General features: G+C 45.2%; 1 protein-coding gene across 1 annotated transcript in view; it reads right to left on the minus strand.

The window, feature by feature from the left end:
• TMOD1 (tropomodulin 1) overlaps nt 1-20158 on the minus strand; it is an 81338-nt gene that overhangs the window by 1902 nt on the left and 59278 nt on the right. Inside the window, exon 9 of the mRNA XM_063081559.1 lies at nt 7072-7216. Coding sequence (XP_062937629.1) covers nt 7072-7216 — 145 coding nt within the window. The remainder of the gene's footprint in view (nt 1-7071; nt 7217-20158) is intronic.

Raw genomic sequence — 20158 nt, forward strand, 5'->3', positions numbered from 1 at the left:
GCCCCACAGTTGGGGCCAGTTCAGAGTTGTCAGTTAGTTATGAGACTAGTATCTTCACCTGGTGGAAACAGTTCCTCCAGTTCTTTCTGGGCTCCTGGACTGCTTCCTGTCTATGTAAACAACAGTTTACACCCTGAAGATTACCCTGCAGTATCTGCGTCCCCTATGTTTAACCTCAACATTTTCCAGGCAAGACTCAACACTGTTCACATGACAAAGTAGTTAAATGCCATAAAGAGGAAAGCCCAAGGCAGGAGGTTGCAGGCTGGAGACATCAGCTCAGAGGATGACTGGGGATGGGGGAGCAGCAGGAGAGGTGTCCCTTTGTTGTAACAAGGGAGAGTATTTTGAAATGAATTACTGTGCCTGCAGATGAATGCCAAGCAGCAAGCTAGATCAACCACAAGAAAGATAAAGAAGTCTGTAGAACCAGTAGGTGCCAGTCAAGGGGCCTGCTGATGTAACAGAGACAGGAAGCTAGTGCTGAGGGAAAAAAAGTGTCTACGATGTCTTGCAGTGCTGAGATGGTAGACCTGCAGCCACCAGACAGATGCATACGAACTGCCACAAGAACCGAATCAGCTTGTGCATGACGCCGGGCATATAAAGCAGACCCATACGGGGCGTATTATTCAAGTTGTGGCTGGAAGCTGGGGGAAGCTCTCAGGAGCACACAGTTTGCCCAGTTTGAGGCCTAGAGTTCAGGTTGTGCCTGAGCCCCTACCCACCTCATCCCATCTTACCTCAGGTCAAAAGGATAATTAATGTAAATCAGAGTGAGCACTCTTCCTGGACAGAAGACAGTATGTCCAACACGATTCCTAGAGATGATCAGAACATCCACAGCTTGGGGGTTGATATGGGAGAACAAAAGCCAAAACTCAAAAACCAGAAGAGATTTGCCCAAAGTGACCACAGAGTTTACATGGACCTCACTTTAAGCATCTCCGTGTTAGCTGTGCAAGCATGTCCAGCAGGGCAGTCCTCATTACACCTCTTTCACACGCCACACCTCATTGGAGCCCCTCTAATGCTTCTGGAATGTTCATGTTACCATTCCTATTTTATGGATGAGGAAGGTACGGCAGGGAGGGTACGTTTTTTGCTTAAAGCTAGTACCAGACAGAACCAAGGCTTGTGGCTCATCTTGAGCCTCAGTCCAGGGCCTCCTGCAGTACAATTTGGCCTATGTAGTCTATGTAGTACGGTTTACATGTCCATACCTCATCTGATTCTCACAGGGAGGGTTAGCCCTTTTTCCCTGGAGAAGAAAAGAGAGCCATAGTCGCCGAGAAATAGAGCCAGGACTGAAACCCATGTCCCTAGCCCATGATTGAGGGTACAGAAAGGGACCCCATGATTATTTATTCCCATTCCTTGCCCTCAGTGTGGACACTGCCTGGATCTGTGTGCACAGCTCCCTTAGTGCTGGCTTTTACAGTGCCTATATGGGCAGACGGGAAGGCACCCATTTACTCAGGTTTTTTTTTTTTTTTTTTTCATTTTAATGATGAAGGAAATTGAGGCCATGAGAGGGGAAGTAGCTTGCCCCAAGTTATGGTGAATAAGTGACAGACTGGGAGTAGAAGCCAGGTCTCCCAATATCCTCCTTCAATTCAGTCTGACTTTTACTTTCTTTAAACTCCTTGTTGCTTGTCACTGCAACAGTCAAGGACTTTTTTATTGTCAGAGCCAGAAGGGATCTCATGTCATCTGGACCAGCCTCCATCTGCTGCTCGAACTTTCTCTACCACTTCTTGCCAAGCTTGAACACCTCCATCATGTCTTTGGGAAGCACTTTCTACTCACTTAAATATTCCACAGCATTTACTGAGTGCTATTATGGGCCAAGCACAGAATCAGATATAAACATACAGCATAACAGAGGACCAAGATATACAATGTTTGATAAAATATTACAGATACCTGGCGGATCTCTATGGGGTATGGAAGGTATAATGAATGAAGTGGTTAGATGTTCCCAGGATGGATAGGGAATGGGTCAGCTAAATCTTAAACAATGGAAGGGTGAAGGATAGGAAAGGCAGGGGGCATTAGGAGTAATGGCCCTCTGAAGGCAAGCTTTTCCTGGGTCACTTGGGGGCATTCAAGCTACCCGAAATGGGTGGTACTAACATAGCAGGAAGATGAATTGTCAGGGGGTGTCAGGAGTGGGGTCTGCCAGGACCTCATCAGGAGAGGACCTCTTGATGGGCCGTGTTTTGAGATGGAGAGCACAGGCTCTGGAGTTAGACTGTTCAAATCCCAGCTGTGCCCTCTGACTGAGGGTAACCTTACCTACTCTTCCAGAACTCTGCTTCCTTATTGTAAAGTGGAGAGAGTAGTAGTACCTGTCTCACCTGGCTGTGGGGAGGATTACATGAGTGAGATGAGAAGTGTTCAGAGCAGGGTCTGCCACATAGTAAGTGCCAGGTATCAGCTACTGTTATTAAGAGACTTGGAAGCCAAGGGTCCTAAGCAGAGGAGCAGCAAGACGCAAGATAAGCTTTGGGATGAGTGCTGCTGTGAGGTGCCTGCCCTGGAGGAGTTGGAGGAGGCCAGGTGACTGTGATGAGGGCTCAACATGGACACTGGGATTGGCGAGGAGGTGACTGGCTAGTGTGGTGGGAGCAGCAACTGGGGAGAGGCCCAGGTTTCTAGCTTGGATGGCAGTGAGAAAAATAGCACCCTTTCTTAAGATAGTTTTGGGGGAATATGATGAAATTGACTTGGGGATTCAGCAATTCCACTGCTGAGCATTTACCTAAAAGATTTGAAATCAACTTGTTAAAGAGGTGTCTGCACTCCCATGTTCATTGCAGCATTGTTCTCAATAGCCAAGATATGGAATGAACCAGTGTCCATCAACAGATCAATGGATAAAGAAAATGTGGTATATATACACAATAAAATACTATTCGGCCTTAAGAAAGAAGGAAATCCTATCATTTTCTTTGACATGGATGGAATTGGAGGACATTATACTAAGTGAAATAAGCCAGGCACAGAAAGGCAAATACTGCATGATCCCACTTGTGAAATCAAAAACAATTGAACTCATAGAAGTGGAGAGTAGAATGGTGGTTACAGAGGCTGCAAGTGGGGGTGAGGAATGGGTAGATGATGGTTAAAAGGTATAAAATCTCAACTGCACAGGAGGAATACTTTTTGGTTTTTTAGATCTATTGGACAGCATGGTGAAGATAGTTAATAACAGCGTATATACATATCAAATTGCTAAGAAAGTAAATTTTAAATGTTTTCACCACGAAAAATGATATTTGACATAATAGATATGTTAACTAGCTTTATTTAATTATTCCACATTGTATCCATAAATTATAACATCACTTTGTACCTCATAAAAATAATTATAAATTGTCAACTTACTATAAAATTAAAAAATTGATTTGGGGTATGCTGTGTCTAGGGTGCTTATTAGAAGTGACTTCCTTGAGAATAGGTTAAAGAGTGACTGTCCCAGGAAGGGATTTTTTTTTTTTTTTTTTGCTTCTAATCTTGTTCTTCACCCTCCACACCCCATCCCACCCCACCCAACTGTCTTAATCGGAGGCTACAATTCAGATCTTGTTAAGTGGAGAGAGCTTCAGTGGCAGATTTAGTGCTACACTTAGCCTGGCTCTTAGCTATAAATAGTGAGGAGACAGGAGTCATCCGAGGTGTTGCTGTGGGAAAATGGAGATGGGGAGATGGGATTGGCAGCTCAGCTCTTCCCTAAAGCCCACGCACCCTGGCGCCCTGCACTCACACACACGACTGCATTAAGAACTCAGGGCACGGTAGGAAGAACCAAAGATGCACCAGGCAGGCTGGGTCCCATGAAGGCCACCTGTCTGCAGAGGCACTGGCTGAGTCGGTGGCTTTGGGAATGGAATGTCCGCCAAGAAGGAGCCCGCCTGCCTTGCAGGCAGGCAAGGCCCTAGCACCACAGAGGCCCCGGCCATGGGCCATGGGCCAAGAGCCAGCACGGAGGCAGATTGGAGTGAGAAGGAAACCTGAGAGGCCTGCTCCCTTCTGCTCCTGGGGCTGCAGCAGCACAGCTACTGCTAACCACCACAGTGCTGGGGGAGGCCGGCAGGAGGCTCTTATCATAGAAACATATAGCTGGAAAACATGGAAGCCTGTCTGCTTCATTGCAGCATTGAGAGCAGAATGAAATATCATGTTGGAAAGAAAGTCAGGGTTTCTCTCTTGCAGGAGGAAGCTGATGCACCAGCAGAATCAGAAGGGCTTCTCTTATGAAAATTAGCAGATGGGCACACATTTGATTTTAAAGCTAAGAAATCCTACATCACCAACTAGCACTCTGAACATTGCCAGCAGTCACTGAGATGGTTCTGCTTTAATTCCTCCTGTGGGAAACCCCAAGGGAGCAGCTGCTCACAGTTACCTGAACTAACTCAGAGGCCCATTTTTGTCACCTGACATCCCTGACCAGGAAACTGCCATGGTTCCCACTTCCCACCTGCTCCCATCACTAAATTTCTGAGCTTGGCACTAAAGGCCTTGGCCCCATCAATCCTCCCAGCACCTACCTAGCCCCATTCCTTGTGAACACCCCATACACTGCCAACTGTCTGCCTTTGCTCATGTGTCCCCTCTGCCCGGAATGCCCTTCCCTTCCTATCTTTCCTTCTAGGTCTAACACCCTACAACAGTTCTTCCAATCCTTTTAAGTCTTTCTGCCTCTCCTATCCTGTATCCTGGGTCCCACCACCTTGCTTTTGCATCTCTAGTCCTCTTTCCTAGTACTTCCTAGAAGCCCTGCAGGAATGCCTCCTGACCTCCCCCATCAACCTCTCTCTTCCTTTCAAGGCTGGCTAATGCCTCACCCCGAGCCAGGAGACTGCTTAACTGGATTCTGTCCTCATAAATCATTTCCTTACTTTGTTTGGATAGAGTTTGTAGGCATTCTAGAATTTTTAGGCATGTCTTAGAGTCTTTTTTCCCCTAAAAGTTTGTAAAGCTTCTTGAGTCAGAGAACTACCCTTTCTGCTACCCCTTATATTATCTGGGATAATCCTGGGCACACAAAAGTCACTCAAAAAATGCTTACAGTAACTAACCACCAGTGTGACCTGACTGAGCCACTGCCTAGACCTCCACCCCTATCCCCACCCCAGGCTTCTGTTTCTCTATAAGGGAATTGGAGGGCTGAGCTACAAGTCCCTTTCAGCTCTAGCATTCTAGATTCCTACCATGGCCTCTGAAAGTCCTTGGTGATGGGAGTCAGGCCTGAAGTTTGGAATCTCAGACTCTCAAAGGCCTTTTTGTCCACTTGCTAGATTCTGCTAGCCACCTCTGAAGCACTGCTGACTTCTGGTTGTCTGGGACTACCCCCAGAAAAAAGACCTCCAGACCATCATGATATTGAAACACAAAAGCTTGGTTAGCCCATTAATACGTACTGAGGGACACATAAGAAGCTTAATCTAAACTGGTAGAAAAAAGTGTGAGATTATTGCACATCAGGATAACAATCGAGGCTTTTAAGTGCTGGCTCTGCAGCCAGATCACAGCTAGGCCAGCCGAGTTCCACTGCCGCCTTCTTCAATAATTCAGTTTAGCCATGTCACCTCTGTGATACAACAACTGTCATGTAGTTATTTGTGTTTGTTCTTATTTTATTTCAAGTAAAGGTACTTCTAATAAACCAAGATGCCAGGCACATTGTTTAAATGGGCTTTTCTAGACCTGAGGCTCTAGAAAAGTGGCATCTGTATGACTAGCCCCTGGGCTATGATATCCTTAACAGCAGGAACCTGGTATCTTCAATACCCAGTACCTTATAAGACTTTAATAAGTGCTCATGGAATTGAGTAACTCCATCTAAGGCATGCGTGAGTGTGAGTGTGCGTAGCTCTGTGGCTACCTATGCACGTGGGTCTGTGAGACCTGCCTGCTGCGTACACACCTACACAGTCATCCCCACTCCTGTGCTAACATCACCTCAGATGAGTCAACAGGAAGCGACATACCTGAACATTGGATTGTGCTTTAGTATTAGGCTCTTTGCATTTTACTGAGGGTTGGAAACCAGAAAGAGCCATATGTAGAGCAGGTTTGACTTGATGAAAAATTCACCAAAGGCAATGTCCTTCAAACATATATTTACTTCATAATTTAATCCCAGAAAGATGCTTTTAAAAATAAAAAAACAAATTTGTCATGCTCCCTTCTCTTCCGTAACGTAATGTACTTTGGTTTGTTTTCTTCCTGCCTTCGTTCTAGGAAAGTCAGAGCTAAATATACTGATCAATCATGTTAACAATACAGACCTACTGCTAGGTCTGTTTTTTCCCCTCCTGTTTTCCTGTAGCCTCATCAGTCATACTCCCTTTATTGTACACATCAAGTTCTTTCTAGCAGCCAGCAGGAATACACAAAATAACTAACTACACAGAGCTGTGAACAACTGGCATCTAGTAGTAAGTTAACGACTGATCCAACTTTTCATTTTATTGACTCATCATCAAGAAAGACCGTGACATTTTATTTTTCTTTTTAGAAAAAAATCCAACTATGACTTTAACTGAGATTAAATTAATATAACCTGCATTTACTTTACTAGGAAGTGGACATTGTCAACTTTTACCTTAAAATCAATGTGAAGTCTCTTTGGCTTGGGGTTTTGGTATTAGCGTTGGTTGTTAGCTTTGGAATAGGGGGTAAAGCCAGACTGTATGGTCTGGAGTTCAGAGAAGGGTCTTCAGAAGAGGAAAAGACTCGTGGTGAGCCTTGGGCCCTCCCAAAGTTTACTTCCTTCTGCTAACACACTGATACCTGCTCTGGGCCCAGCCTGTGCTGAGCTGTGCTGCGGGGAGGAGGGGGCTCAGACTCAGCTCCTGAAGTCAGGGAGCCCTCAGTCTAGGGACGGGGACCAGGCACAGACACAGAAAACAAGGAAGACACGATCAACGTGAAACTCAGGAGTTAGGCTTAAGAAGAAGACCCTTGGACAGAGCGTCAGTGGAATTTTCCCCGCCACACCCAGCACAGGTGGAGGGGACGACGGGCAGGTGGCAGGGCAGGTGGTCTATTTCCACTCACCAAGGTCGTTGTTGTTCATCATTGCATTGGATGCCCGAAGCCGAGGCCCCTGCTGGGTAAAGTGGTAGCCGAATTTGAGAAGTGTTGTGTTTTTTTCCAACATGTTCACGATCTCCATTTCCACTTTGTTGCCCAGGGGCTGGCTCTTTGGTCAAAAAAAGAACAATAATCACCATTCGCTCCATGTGTGCAATACCTAAACCACCTCTACATGCAGAAAACTGGGTGGTGGGTGAGGATTTCAGTCCCTCTCCAAGAGTAGGGAAATGGAAGTTTAGAGAAGACGAAGGGTCAGATAGGAGCGAAATAAGCTGGGATTCAAACCCAGGTCCCCTGGCCGCCAAGAACAGATCTTTCCACTGCTCCATGACAGCCTCCCTCTAAGCAGGTGTCCGAGTAAGAGCTCCACTACAGAAGAATATCTGAGCAGGGAGGACCTTCAAATCTTCTAGTCCCAAGGAGATCATCTGTACAATCTTGCTGCCCAGGCTGTATCCCACACTAATTAAATCAAAATCTCCAGGGGTGGGACTCTGATGGCTGTGTTTTTTAAAACTCCCCAGGTGATTCCAACATGCAGCCAAGTTTGATAACCAGTAATTTAGGATAACCTTTTCAATTTACAAATGAAGAAATTGAGGCCCAGAAAAGAAACAGGCTTTTCCCAAGGTACAGAGTAAGTTGGAAATGCCAGAGTTAGCTTTCGAAAGCCCCATTCTGATTGTGTTAGGTCCCTGTCCCAAAATCTCTAGTGATCATCTGACAAAGATTAAAACAAAAAACAATGAAACAAACCAAAAAACAGAAAGATCTGACAATACACAGTGTTGGGAAGGATATGATGAGAATGTTCATCACAGTCTTGTTTATAAAATGGGAGAAAAAGGGAAACAAACATTCATCAATTATAAATCAATTATAGTCCAACCTAACGATATAGAATGTGGGTAGCTGTAAAATGATTGTGTAAATCTTTGGTTGCAGGCATGGGAAGATGGCCCCAAAACAATATGCTATGGAGAAAATAACCCTGGTCACAAAACAGGTCATTTTTATGTAAAGTTATCTATATTTTCCACACACATACATAATGCATAGAAAAGGCTTTGAAATATATTGATGTTGGTGGAATTTGGGGGAGTATTTGTTTTCTTCTGCATAGCTTATTGTATTGTTTGAATTTTCTGTTACCATGTATAATAAAATAATAAAAAATAAACGTAATCTTAAACAGGTTTTAAAGGACATAGAAAGAAAGATAACACTATATTTAGTGGTTACAGACTAAAAGCTTTACCCCTAAGATTAGGAACAACACAAACGTGTTTGCTTTCACCAGCATTGGAGGTCCTAGCCAGGGGAATCAAGCAAGAAAAAGAGAAAAAAAAGGCATCCAGACTGGAAAGGAGGAAGTAAAACTATCTCTATTTGCACATGACGTGGTGTTGTATCTAGAAAATCCTAAGGAATACGCACACACACAGAGACACATAATTAGTGTTAACCAATGAGTTCAGCAAGAGTACAGGATATAAGATAAATATTTTTAAAAAGTTGTATTTCTATACACTAGCAATGAGCAATCTGAAAATGAAGTTAAGAGAATAATTCCATTTATGATAATGTCAAAAATAATAAAATACTTAGGAATAAATTTAACAAAAGAAGTAAAGACTTGTACACTGAAAACTACAAAACGGCATTGAAAGACATTAAAGAAGACCTAAATAATTGTAAAAAGATCCCATATTTATGACCAGAAAACTTACTGTTAATGTGGCAATACTACCAAATTTATTATAGAGTCAATGCAATCCTTATCACAATTCCAGCTGCCTTTTTTTTTTTTTTTTTTGCAGAAATGGACAAGCTGATCTTAAAGTTCACATAAAAATGCAAGAGACACAGAATATCCAAACCAATCTTGAAAAAGAATGAAGTCGAAGGACTCATGTTTCCTGATTTCAAAATTATTACAAAGCTAAGGTAATTAAGACTTGGTGGTACTGTCATAAGGTAGACATATAGATAAATGGAATAGAATCGAGAGTCCAGACATAAACCCATACATCTATGAACAACTTCTTTTCAAACAGGGCACCAAGACAATTCAACAAGGGAAAGAATGATCTTTTCAAGAAATGGTGCTGAGACAGCTGGATATCCTCATGTAAAAGAATGAGTTTAGACCCTTACCTCACACCATACATAAAAATTAACTCAAAATGGAACAAAGACCTACATATAAGAGCTAAAACTATAATATTCTTAGAAGAATAAATTCTTCAAAATTTTCATGACCTTGGAGCTTCTGGTCGAGATGGCAGAATAGATGGTCCCTAGTGTCACTCTCTCCCAGAAATCAACCAATTTACAACCACATAAAAAAGCAACAACAGCCAAGCTGGGGCTGCTAGAGCTCAGGGGAAGAGGAGGAGAGACCTATGGAGTTCATGAAGGTGAGAGAAGCCACGATGAGAGAAAGAAAAAACTGCTCTGACCATTCTGTGCCACAGCTGCTTTAAATCTGGAACTGCTGAGCACACAAAGCAGGAGCCAGCAAAAGCTGCAGCTGTGCTCTTCGGATGGAGTTGCTTGGAGGTAGCAGGGGAGAAGAGGGCCTTGGTGGCCTCCAGGCCAGCAAGACCACTAATAGGGTTCCCATGGACCCATATAGGAGCAAAGAGCCACAACAACTGAAAAAATGGAGCCACTCAGAGGCTGGTGAGTCATCGCAAGGGACTGCTGTACGGCCCATCCATGGGAAGTGTTTGCAGCATGGGCAGTGGGACAGTCCCACCAGGAGAACATTAGGACACAGCAAGGACAGCTGATCTGCCCCCCAATCAGCATAGGACCACTCAGAGGAGACTGGTCAGGAATATAGAATTGCATGGGGTGCAGTTTGATGAAAAGACTCAGGCTCAGATCAGAGTTACTACACAACCCAAGTGCACCAAGTCTCTGGAGAGCCGGAAGTACAAATAAAGTCAACCATTATAACCTGTGTTGCACAAAAAGCATTCTCTAGGGAAGCAGCAGCAAAGCTGCAATTTAGCTAAACCACACAGCTCAAGTACTGGTCCCAACAGGAAGTTCCCCCACTTTAGAAGAAAGCAAAGGACAAAAAAATTAGTTCCAGTTCAGAGACACCACCAGCACCTCAAGTCCATCCTGGGACATGAGGCCTGGAGCCAGGTACTGGACCCACCTCCCACAACCTGGCACGCTGCGCCAGCACCACAGGGCCCACCCAGGGACCCAAGGCATGGAGAAGGGGACTGGACCCCCTCCCACAACCAGGCATACCACTCTAGTGCTTCAGGACCTCCCCAGGGACTCGAGGCATGGAGCTAGGAACTGAAACTCCCTCCCACAACCGGGCACACCACCAGCACCTTGGGGGCCACTTGGGGACCCAAGACATGGATCTGGGGACCAGACCCCCTGCCCACAACCTGGCACACCATGCCAGCACCTCAGGGCCCACCTGGGGACCAGAGGCATGGAGAAGGGGACCAGACCGCCCTCCCACAACCAGGCACTCCACCAGCACCTTAGGGGCCACCTGGGGACCTGAGGCATGGATTAGGGGAGCAGACCCCCCATCCACAACCTAGCATTCCATGCCAGCACCTCAGGGCCTGGCTGGGGACCCAAGGCATGGATAAGGGGAGCAGACCCCCCTTCCACAACCAGGCACACCGCACCAGCACCTCAGGGCCTGCCTGGTGACCCAAGGCATGGAGAAGGGGACCAGAGCCCCTCCCACAGCCAGGCACACCCCCCCAGCACCTTGGGGCCCACCCAGGGACCCGAGACATGGAGAAGGGGACCAGATCCCCTCACACAACCAGGCATACCATGCCAGTGCCTCAGGGCCTGCCTGGTGACCTGAGGCATGGAGAAGGGGACTGGACTTCCCTCCCACAACCAGGCACACTGCCTGCACCAAGGAGCATGCCAAAAACATCACCTCCATGTGGGTGGCCCACCACAGCCACTACAATAACCACAGCTGCCCCGAAAGCAGCTAGACGCCACAACCACCACACAGATGGTTTGCCAGCCACTGGAGTACATTGACACAAGGAGTCACCAGCAGAGATAAAGAAGAGGATGTCTCTCTCCACAAAGACTATTCCAGAGTGACAGAAGAAGCATCTGCTCTACAGTAATATTGGGGGACCTGATCACACCTCTTAGCATTGGACAGATCATCTAGGCAACAAAGAAACAGAGTAACCATTATTCTTTCAGAAGGAGAAAAGAAATCTAGAGTAATTAGAAGGGAGAGGGGGTGGGACAGCGGGAGGGGGTGAGATTGGACAAGGGGAATAAAGAATAAGTATGATTTGTAACAATATATATGCTAGTAATATTGATTTGATCAAAATATGTCAACGGTGAACCCCCAAAATATGTATAATCAATTTTGATTTAACAAAAATTAAAAAAATTTTTTTTCATGACCTTGAGAATGGTTTTTAGACGTGACACCTAAAGCACAAACAACAAAAGAAAAAAATAGATAAATTGAACTTAAAACGTTTGTGCTTCAAAGGACAGTATCAAGAAAGTCAAAAGACAACAGAGCGAATGGGGAAAAACTTTTAAGTTATATATCTAATAAAGATTAGTATCCAGAATATATAAAGAACTATTAGAACTCAACAGTAAAAACACAAATAACTCAATTAAAAATGGGTAAAGGATTTGAATAGACATTTCTCTAAAGAAGATATACTAATTGCTAATGAGTATATGAAGAGATGCTCATTATTCATAATTCAGAAAATGCAAATCAAAACCATGAGATTCCACTTCACATACAATGGCTATAATCAAAAAGACAGACAATAGCAAATGCTAGCAAAAATGTGGAGAAAGTGGAACCCTCATACTTCGCTGATGGGAATATAAAATGGTGCAGCTGCTTTGGAAAAAGTTGGGCAGTTCTTCAAAAAGGTAAACATAGAGTTACTAAATGACCCAGCAATTGGAAAAGAAACGAAAACGTATGTCCACACAAAAACTTGCACGTGAATGCTCATAACAGCATTATTCGTGATAGCCAAAAGTGCAAACCACCCAAATGTCCATCAACTGATGAATGGATAAACAAAATGTGGTAGATCCATACAGCACGTGTAGTATTATTCACCATAAAAAGGAACACAGTACTGGTATCTGCTGCTACATGGATGAACCTTGCAAACATTATGCTAACATGGATGAGCCTGGAGAAAATTATTCTAAGTGAAACAACCCAGGTACAGAAAGAGAAATACCACATGTTCTCACTCATAACTGGGAGCTGAATCCATAACAAACGACTGATAAAGAGAGAAAGAAAGAAACAAACAACAATCACAGTAATACACTGAACTTTTAGAAAACTAGAGGTGGAAAAGGGGAGGGGAGGTGGGGAGAGAAGGGGGCTAAAGAGGAATTGGTCAATGGACACAAAGAATGATTGCATACTGTAACGATGGACAAGCTAACTATACTGATCCACACATGGTACACAATTATTGAAAATCACCGTTGTATCCCACATGTGTGTATAATAAATAACATAAAATAAAAAAGAAAACATTATGCTAAATAAAAGAAGCCAGACACAAAGGCCACTTATTGTATGATTCCATTTATATGAAATACCCAGAACAGGCAAATCTATAGAGATAGAAAGGAGGTTAGTGGTTGCCAGGGGCTGGGGGAAGAGAGAATGGGGAATGACAGCTTATGTGCACCGAGCTTCTTTTTTGATCAATGAAAATGTTCTGGAATTAGGTAATGGTGATGGTTACACAACTTTGTGAATGCACTAAAACCCACTGAATTGTATTCTTTAAAAGGATGAATTGTGTCCCAAGTGAACGATACATCAATTAAAAAAACTGAGCAGTACCAACAACAACCACCACCAATCCAATTAGAAAAGATATAAAGAGACACTTCACAGAAAAGGATGTACGTATGGCAAATAATCTCATGACGAGATATTCAACTTCATTAACTATTACAGAAATGTAAACTAAAATCACCATGAGATAGCACTACATACCCATCAGAATCACTAAAATAAAAAATAGTGACAACTGAAATGTTGGCAAGGATGCGGAGAAGGTGGTTCACTCGTGTCACTGGTGGGTGTGGGAAACGGCACAGTCACTGCAGACAACAGTTGGGCAGGTTCTTAAAAAATTAAACATGCAACTACCATATGACACAGCAATTTATCTCAGAGAAATAGAAACACCTGTTTACATGAAACCTGTACGTGAATGTTTACAGCAGCTTTATTTGTAACAGAAATTACAAAATAACAGCCCAGATGTTTTTCAACAGGTGAGTGGTCAAACTAACTATTGTACGTCCACACATGGAATACTACTCAGTTAAAAAGAAGGAGCTATCAGTGCATGCAATGACCTGGACGAGTCTCCAGAGAATTATGCCAGAGCGGGAAGAAAAGCCAATCCAAAGTGGCTACATAGTATATGGTTTCATTTATATAACATTCTTGAAAGAACAGAAATATTAAAATGGAAAACAACTTAGTGATTGCTTGGGGCTAAGGAGGTGGGAGAAGGAGACAGTAAGTTTGGCTATAATAGGGCAACATGAGGGATCCTGGTGGTGATGGAAATGTTCTGTACCTCAACTCTATCAATGTTACTATTCTGGTTGTGATACAAAACTACAGTTCCCATTGAGAGAAATTGGGTAAAGAGTTCAAGGGATCTCTCTGTACTATTTCTTGCAACTGCATACTAATCTACAGTGATCTCAAAATAAAAAAGGTTCATTAAAAAGAGGTAGACACAGAAAGCAAATAGAAACACAAAACCACCTCCAGTGGCTCCCCACTGCCAACAACTGCTGCTATTTACTGAGAGCTCGCTATGTTCCAGGTCCGGCCTCTTGTCCAACTTGCATGACCTCAGTTCATTCCCTCAAGAACCCAGCAGGATAAAGTCCCCTCTCCTCAGCCTGACACTCAGGGCACTGCAGTTTAGTCCTTGCTTTCCTTTTCTCTCTTATTCCCTACTCAGCCTGTTAACCTCTGGTGGTCTGGCACATGGTACTTGGTGCAGTCAGAGGTCTACTCCAAAAAGCTCAAGTGCTCTCCTGCCTGCACGTGGAATAAACTTACCTTCTTGTATTCATTCATACCTGTTTATTATATCCTTAGTGCTTTTTTTTTTTTTTTTTTTTTGTCTTTTTGTGACCGGTAAGGGGATCGCAACCCTTGGCTTGGTGTCGTCTGCACCGCACTCAGCCAGTGAGCGCACCGGCCATTCCTACATAGGATCCAAACCCGCGGCGGGAGCGCCGCTGCGCTCCCAAGCACTGCACTCTCCCGAGCGCGCCACGGAGCCGGCCCTCCTTAGTGCTTTAATACCCATTGCAAACTCCTCTTCCCCATGAGGCTTTGACCCCAGGAAATGATCTCTCCCCACTCCACACTCAAGTGACACCTTGGATGTCCCTCTCTACACCCAGCACAGTCCCTCTGCCTTATTTGGGTCACTTGTCTCCATATCTGTCTCTCCAACTAGATCTGGTTGTCTAGTACAGTAGCTGCTAGACACATGTGGCTCTTTAAATCTAAACAATTGAAATGAAAGAAAATTTAAAATTCAATTCCTCAGTTGCATGAGCCACATTTGAAGAGCTCAGTAGCCACTGGCTAATGGCCACCCTATTGGTCTATGCAGATATAGAACATTTTCATCACCACAGAAAGTTCTGTTGGACAGTGCTGCTCTAGACTGAGGTCCTGGAGAGCACAGTGTACTCAATGTCTCCTCGTCAAGGTTTTTGTGGAACTGAATTGAATGGAGGAAAGAGAAACACACTTGTTACACAGCAACATGGAGGGTTAGAGGACACATCAGATCAGGATCCGGATGGACACATGTGGCCTGCACTTGAGATCCTTGATTGAGAGCCCCTACCAGGTATTCTGAGTTCACCAGAGCTCATCTGGGGTCAGAGTGGGCTGGGAAAGCTGAACACAGCAGACAGAGAGACACTGGTGAAATTCCACCAGCCCATCTGGCAAGGCTCCTGAGAATGCTGGGAAGAGCTCAGGCCTGTCCTTGGAGGACTCGGCATGGCCCTGGGCTCTGGCCGGCTTGGCCTGGAAGATGGTACAGCAACCATCTGAGGTCCCAAGGAGGAAATGGCAGCTCCCTCCATCCCCACCCCATTTAGCAGGAAGCCTGTCCTGTCCTGGAGGTCACTTGCTGGGAAAGCTCTGCTAGAACTCAGGATTGACTAGTCACACTGGTCTCCCCTGAGTGAAGGGGCTACCAGGGACTTCAAGGGCTGCCTCTGAGAAGCTGATACTTCATGCAGCTTGGTGTAGAGTACAAAGCCCCTGGACACGAATTGTCCCATTTACCTGCCTGCATCCCTGGGAGGTGAGCAGGGCAAGCATCTTAGAAATGAGATGGGTAAACAGCTCATGTATAAATGGAAGCTGGACCATGTTCCCTTAGCTTATTAACGACAGATCCTAGGTTTAACCTTGACCTGGGGCTGGAAGGATTGCAGAGAATCCTCTAGGCCCCAGATTCTCAAATTAGTGTCCAATATCCCTGAGCGACATGCAGACATGTCTGAGTGTGTGAGAGAAGGTACAGGATTCCATTAGATAATCATGGCTAATCTTCATCTTGGATCAAAGCCATTATTTTTACACTGATGAGTAAAACAGAAAATGTGCATACGTCTTAAAATAAACCTCAGGACTTCACAGAAGCTTTTTTCTTGCTTCCTTCTCAGACTCCAGGGACTCTGAGACTAAAAGGACTCATTCATTTCACAGAGGAGAGAAAAGGCAATGGCCGGGAGTCCAGACTAAAACTCGGGTCTCTTACTTATTTTCCAAATACCTTATTATTTCGTTGATTGCTGTGTGTCAAGCAATGTAATAAGCATTTTACAAAAGAGAACTCATTTTCTCCTCTCTATCAATCTATGCAATATGTGCTATGATAATTTTCATTTTACAGGCAAGGAAAATGTAGCACAGAGGTATTCAGACATTTTCCCCAAAGCACATGACTTGTCGGTTGCAGAACCAAGATGTGAACACAGGCAGTTTTCTCCAGAGTCCATGCTGGTTCCCACCTCCCTCGTGTGCTTCTGAGAAAGCTCAGAAGGCAGAAGGAGAAGCTATAGGCAGATGGAGTCTGGCTCGGCACGCAGGAGTGCGATCTAACCATTAGAAGTGTCTGCACACCAAGGAACTGGCTGTTCCTGCAGGTGTGTAAACAGAGGGCAGACCCTCTCTTTTAAAGGTCTCCTTGGATGTCATAAACAGGGAAGGCTTAGGCTCCATGACCTTCAAGGCCTCTGGGGCCTTTGTTCTGTGAGTCTATGAATAGCTTGCCTGGATGGCATAAAAAAAATCAGGAGGGCGACCTTGACAGTGGGTAAAAGGCAGTAAGAAGCCCCCTGGTGAGACAGCAAGAGTTAGTCATTCCAGGAAGGGCAATAGTGGTCTCTGGGCATCAGAGCCACAGAGAGGGTGGTCGGGGAAGACCTCTTGCTCCCTTGCTTGAGAATTAAATAAATCACTTCCAAATAAATATAATCTCCTTGTTAAAAACTACAATGATGTTAAAGCAGACTGAGTAAAATGAAAAAGTCTCTCCTCACACCATTTATTCCCAATCCCACTTCTATGGAAAATAGAAGTAACCACCATGCTTGAAATATACGACAGATATGTTTCGTTTCTTTTGGGGCACTTTTTTTTCTTTCATGGATTCATACTATACTTATTGTCCTGCAACTTGCCTTTTTCATTTAATATTTTGTGGAGATCTCTCTAAATCCATACATAGAGAATGACCTCATTCCTTTTATCTGCTTTATGGAATGCCCTGGTGTGGGTGGATATTTAGGTTGCTCCCACGTTTCCCTCTTATGAACAACGCAGCCGTGAACTTCGCAGGGGAGGGAGGGCGTATTCTCTAGGCTGGCTATGGAGACATGGAATTGCTAGGTTGAAAGACAGACATTTGGAGTTAAAATTGTGACTGCCTTGCCAAAAGGATACAAGAGTTGGCGTGCCCTTGGGCACCGTGTGACAGTTTTTGTGTTCTTACACCTTTACCACAACTGGGTATTATTAATCTCATGAGAAAATGATCAGATTTGCTGTTTAACAAAACAACCAGCCAACACCTTAGGTGTTATGAGCTGCGACCTGGAGCCAGTGGCTCTGAGACCCACTCAGGCCAGATGAACCATGGACATCGAGAAGCTCATTTTGTACATTTGATGGGGCCAATTCCAGCTGTTTCTCCATGATCCAGTTGATTGATACAGACAAGTAGGAATACTTGAAAATACAACCAAAAGGAGCCATGGGAATTATCTTGTCTAAATCAAGTCCAAACCCTAGCAGGTATTAAAATTCCCTGTCTCATAGCTGCCAAGCTCTGTTTATACACCCCTGGGGATGGGAGTTCATTACCCTTTAAGGCACCTGCTCTATTCTTGGGTAGCTCTGCTGGTTAGAAAGGTCTTTCTGGCCAAACTGCTGTGACACAAAATAATATAGATGATTTTTACTATGGTGATTTTAAAATATGTCTGCACATTCTTTGTTACTCCTCCCTTCAAAAGGTGGGGCCTATTCACTCCCTCCCTCCCTTTAAGTGTGGGTTGTGCAGAAGTGACTTTGTGCAACTTCCAAGGCTGGATCATAAAAGGCATTTGAGGCTTTCCTCCTGCTCTGCCTTGGATCACTCATGCTAGGAGAAGCGAGCTGCCATGCAGCGAGGATTCAAACGGCCCTAAGGAGAGGTGGACATGGCAGTGAGCTGTGGCCCTGCCAGCGCCACATGAGGGAGCCACCTTTGAAGCAGTCAGATCACTCTGCCTTGGATCACTCGCTCTGGGGAAAATTAGCTGGCCAAGCTGCTCCTGGATTCCTGACCCTCAGAAACTGTGAGCTAATACGAGGGCACTTCAAAAAGTTTATGGAAAGATTTGTATTATCTTTTAATTCTATTTTTTCATGAACTTGTTGAAGTACCAACCTCACACATGTTTATTGTCATTTTAAGCCAGGACTCTGAGGCTAATACACTAAATTTTGGGCTAATTTGTTACACAGCTATAGACAATTGATACACTCACAGACAAAGTGTTGAGTGAAAAAAGCCAGACAAAAATCATCTGATCTGGAAAAACAAGAAAACACAAAGCCACTTCCTTTAGCTTCTCTTCGAAATGTCAAGCAAATCCTCACTGTGAAATATTGGAATGAAAAGTGGGAAATCTGGCCAATGTCCCCCAGACATTGCACATATCCTCGTTTGATAGAGTGTCATGTTTTCAGGCCTTGTCTATTTTGAGGGGCAGGGACTCTCTGTGCCCCAAGGGTCCTAAGAAAGTGTCTGCTGGAGGGCACCTCTGTTGGGAGTTAGGAGGGTGAGTCAGGAGGGGCAGAGAAGCACAGTTTGAATGTGGCCTGCTTGAAGTGGGTTGGGACCCCCAGGCACCCAGTCTGCAGTGTGTGCTCCCTGGAGGCTGACAGGGTCTTTCCTGTCCATCCATAAATGCAGCTAGGACACCTCAGATCCAACCTAGCTGTGCCACTACCTGACCCATGACCTTGGGCAAGTCCCACCCCTTCTCTGATCCTCAGTTTCCCACCTGTAAAAGGAGGGCTGGGCTAGACATTATCTCTGTCCTTCAGCTCCATTCCCCACCCCCCACTGCAGTCTCAAGGCAACTCCAGGCAGCAGCAGAACATTGCTTGGAGTTGAGAAGAGACTGGTTGAATAAACAAACAGCCTGAGAGCCCTGGTTCCCAACTGTGTCCTAAGCCAGCCTGTGAGGCCCTATGTCCTCTTGGTCGAACTCCCCAAGTCCCTTTCTTTGGCCGTATAAGGAGAAAGGAGGACAGAGACTCCCTACCACAGGTTTTAAGCACAGGACTGAGGAAAAAGCTCCAGCCCACAAAGAATTAGGAATAAATCAAATGCCACTCACTACCTCCCCTGTGTCACACTCCCTCGCCTCCTCCCTGCTGTGCCCAGGCCCTGGGACACACTGTGAGAGGTGCAAGTGGCCTTCCCAAGCCTAGGTCAGCGAAGCCCCCTTCCTGAGACCTGCCTCCAGCCCCTCCCACCACTCACCAGCAGGCCCATCTCCAGTTAGGCAGGAGTACTTCCCCACAGGTCCTCTCATCCTGGTGGCCCTAGCTCCCCTCTGGTCTCCCAGCCCTGATGTCCTCTCCCCACTCCCCAATCCTCTCCCATTCAACCAGGAACTGTTTTCCCAGAGCACAGGCCACAGCCCACCTTCCCCAAACCTACCCATTCAAAGCTCTTCGGACTCCCAACTCCCTTTCTGGTTTTGCTCTGGGAGTACCATGAGTCTTGTTTGAGTGGGTTCCACAGCTTTCCCCACTCTTCTCTTTGTTCTAGTGGTTCCCTGCACCTGGGATGGCATGGCCTCCATTTCACCTTCTGAGATACCTTCTGCCCTATGGGTTTATTTCAAATGCCACCTCCTCCAAGAAGTGCTCCCTGATGCCTGTTTCTTGCTGAGATTGCTCCCTCCTATGCAGCTCATGGCCCATTGTCTGTGCTTGCTGGAACATCTGGTATGGTGGTCTTTTTGCACCTGTCTTTTCTCTCCTCCAGTGTGGAATTCCTGGAGGGCCGAGCTGGAGCCTTATTCACACATGGAGCCCAGCACAGCCCAGGCAAGCAGCTGGCATTCACCAAATACCGAGATGAACCAAAAAAGAGACTCACAAGATAGGAGGGTGTGGTGACCAGTGCTTATGCCCTGTACCAGGGGAAAGAGACAGATGAACAAAGTCAAGCTAGGCACACCTGAGACTACAATTGTCTCAAGAACCCAGACAGGCACAGTGCATGTACTTTGAAGTCACACAGACCTGGTTCAAATTTTGCCTCTGTCACTTAGTTGCTGTGTAACCATGGGCAGGTTACATAGCTGGCCTGGTACTCAGTTTCCTCATCTATAATGCAGAGGAGGGTGGTCATCCCCACTCACAGAGTCTTTGTGAGCATTAAATGAG

The sequence above is a fragment of the Cynocephalus volans genome, chromosome 17 (assembly GCF_027409185.1).
Source record: "Cynocephalus volans isolate mCynVol1 chromosome 17, mCynVol1.pri, whole genome shotgun sequence".
Taxonomy (NCBI): domain Eukaryota; kingdom Metazoa; phylum Chordata; class Mammalia; order Dermoptera; family Cynocephalidae; genus Cynocephalus; species Cynocephalus volans.